At 46.9% G+C, this 2,317-nt stretch overlaps 1 protein-coding gene across 1 annotated transcript in view; it reads left to right on the top strand.

Annotated features, from left to right (window-relative positions):
* The window catches only part of Cfap221 (cilia and flagella associated protein 221), a 71,395-nt gene that overhangs the window by 43,326 nt on the left and 25,752 nt on the right, over positions 1-2,317 (top strand). Inside the window, exons 11-12 of the mRNA XM_021199190.1 lie at positions 576-663; positions 1,863-1,952. Coding sequence (XP_021054849.1) covers positions 576-663; positions 1,863-1,952 — 178 coding nt within the window. The remainder of the gene's footprint in view (positions 1-575; positions 664-1,862; positions 1,953-2,317) is intronic.

The raw sequence follows: 2,317 nt of genomic DNA, 5'->3' as shown, positions 1-2,317 counted from the left end.
CATGCCTTTAATCCCAGCACTTGGGAGGCAGAGGCAGGCAGATTTCTGAGTTCAAGGCCAGCCTGGTCTACAGAGTGAGTTCCAGGACAACCAGGGCTACACAGAGAAACCCTGTCTCAAAAAGCCAAAAAAAGAAAAGAACATCTCTTAAATACTGAGCTATTCATTCAGCCTTTTTTTGAGACAGGACCTCTCACAGGCCTGAGCTCACCTAGCAGGCTATGCTGGCTCCCCTGGGATCCCTTGTGTGTACCTGCACAGTGCTAAAATGGAGAGAGCATCCTGCCACTCCTGACATTTTGTACCAGGCTCCTGCTCGGGGAATTAAACTTGTGCTTGCAAAGCAAACACATCACTGAATAAACTATCTCTCAGGCCCTTGTTTTATTAATTCATAAATATTTTAGCATTAATCACTAAATGATAAGCTTCATTTCATGGGATATTATTCACCCCAGAGGCGATTCCCTCCAGTTTCTTCCCATCCCTTCTTGGTTATAGAATATAGCTAAGACACTCATTGCAGAGATGATGTTTGTGGATGGTTTCTAGAAGTTGGCTTTTGTTCTCCACAGGCAGGTGCACCTTGGTAAAGAACGCACAACTTACAGGTTTAAAAGAGAGCTCACTGAGGAGTGGAAAAAAGCACATGCGAAGTACAAGGTCAGAGTGGCTGCCATGATGATCTCATTTGCTTCACTAAATCTTTTCAACTCCCATTGTATACAAGATGCCAAAGCAGGAGAAATACAACGCAAGGAAAGCTGCAAGTCCTACAGAATGGCAGAGTACCTGCCTAGAATGGGGGCCGGGGGGGGGGGAGGGATAGAGGAAGAGGGAAGGAGATAGAGACACAGAGAGACAGACAGAGACAGAGACAGAGGGAGAGAGGGAGAGTCAGAGACAGAGAGAGACACAAAGAGAGAGACTTTCAGTTCAAGGAAAGGACCAGACTCAGCCCATGGATCTGGATGTGAGATGTACTTGTGGTCTACACAGCATCAAAATGAGAGGCCCAAAACTGCTGTTAGGAGTTACCCCAAGCTGGATGCCACATATAGTCATGTGCTGAGGAGCTAGGGCTGAGTGAGGCACTGGCATCTGAATTATAGGGGACCTAACCCCCCTCCCCTCCCCCCCCAAAAAAACAGCAAAGCTTAGTAGTGTGAACTACAGGGTCTCAATGAGCAGGAAAAGTGATTACAGGGCCAAGCTTTTATTTTTTAGAGATTTATCTTATTTGTAACTGTATGTCCACGTGTGTGAGCATGTGCCCATGAGTGGGGTGCCTGCAGAGGCAAGAACGGGGCAGGCAAACCCCTGGAGCTGGAGCTCTAAGCCATTGTGAACCAATCAACACAGTGGTAGGAACTGAACTCACGTCTCTGCAAGCATAGCAACCGCTCAACTGCTAAGCCACCTCTTCAGCCCCGAGGCCAACCTTTTAGGCATTACTGTATGATGTCATACGAAGTTCACACTGGAGGACCTGCAATCAATTTATTAAAAAAAAAGAAAATAATAGAAAAAGAAAAAGAAAAGAAAGCCTTATGTTGTTTTGGAGGGCGTGGAGTGAGACTGATTCCTACCTATCCTGGGATACTCTGTGAGGTGGAAGCAGGAGGGTCAGAAGTTCAGGGGCATCCTCAGACACATAGTGAGTTTCAGGCTGGCCTGGGCTACATGAGACTCTGTGTCTCTCTAAATTCCCCCATGTCTGAACAGTAAGAATAGTGGACACTTTAGCCTGTCAGCGCTCTGTGGCAGGGTGACCCATTGTCCAGCAGGCTTCTACAAGCTTTAAAGAGAAAGTTTCATGCATTTGTTTTTGACTTTAGTGTGTCACTAATATAAAAATCTAGCAAAACAGAGGCGACCCTGTGGAAGGGGAGGAGCTTCAGCGACTCCAGACTGAACGGAGCCAAAAGCGCATCGTCCGTGACCTGAAGGGGGTAGGTACTTCTCCTCATTTGGAATCGAATTAAGTGGCAATTCTTTGGCTGTTCATTTCCAAAGACACCAATCAATATGACAGTCTTCATCAGCAGGGAGTGGTTGGTTTCAGTTTGCCCGTGTTCTCAGAGTGTCATTTTCCTGTGTGTCTTGGTTTCCTTTCTGACCAAGTAGCACAGGAACCTGGAGAGGTGGCTCCATGGCTGCGTGCACGTCAGGTGGCTCACCCCCTGGCCCTCTAACTCCAGCTCCAGTACATCAGATGTGCTCTCCTGATCTTCCCTGGCCCCTCACTCACAGCCACACACATCCACACACAGGTACACAAGTTAAAATAAAATAAATCTGTTTTGTTTTTTTTTTT

This window comes from Mus pahari, chromosome 5, assembly GCF_900095145.1.
Source record: "Mus pahari chromosome 5, PAHARI_EIJ_v1.1, whole genome shotgun sequence".
NCBI classification, from domain to species: domain Eukaryota; kingdom Metazoa; phylum Chordata; class Mammalia; order Rodentia; family Muridae; genus Mus; species Mus pahari.
The sequence above is the reverse complement of the archived record's forward strand: the minus strand, read 5'-3'. Positions and strand labels throughout refer to the sequence as shown.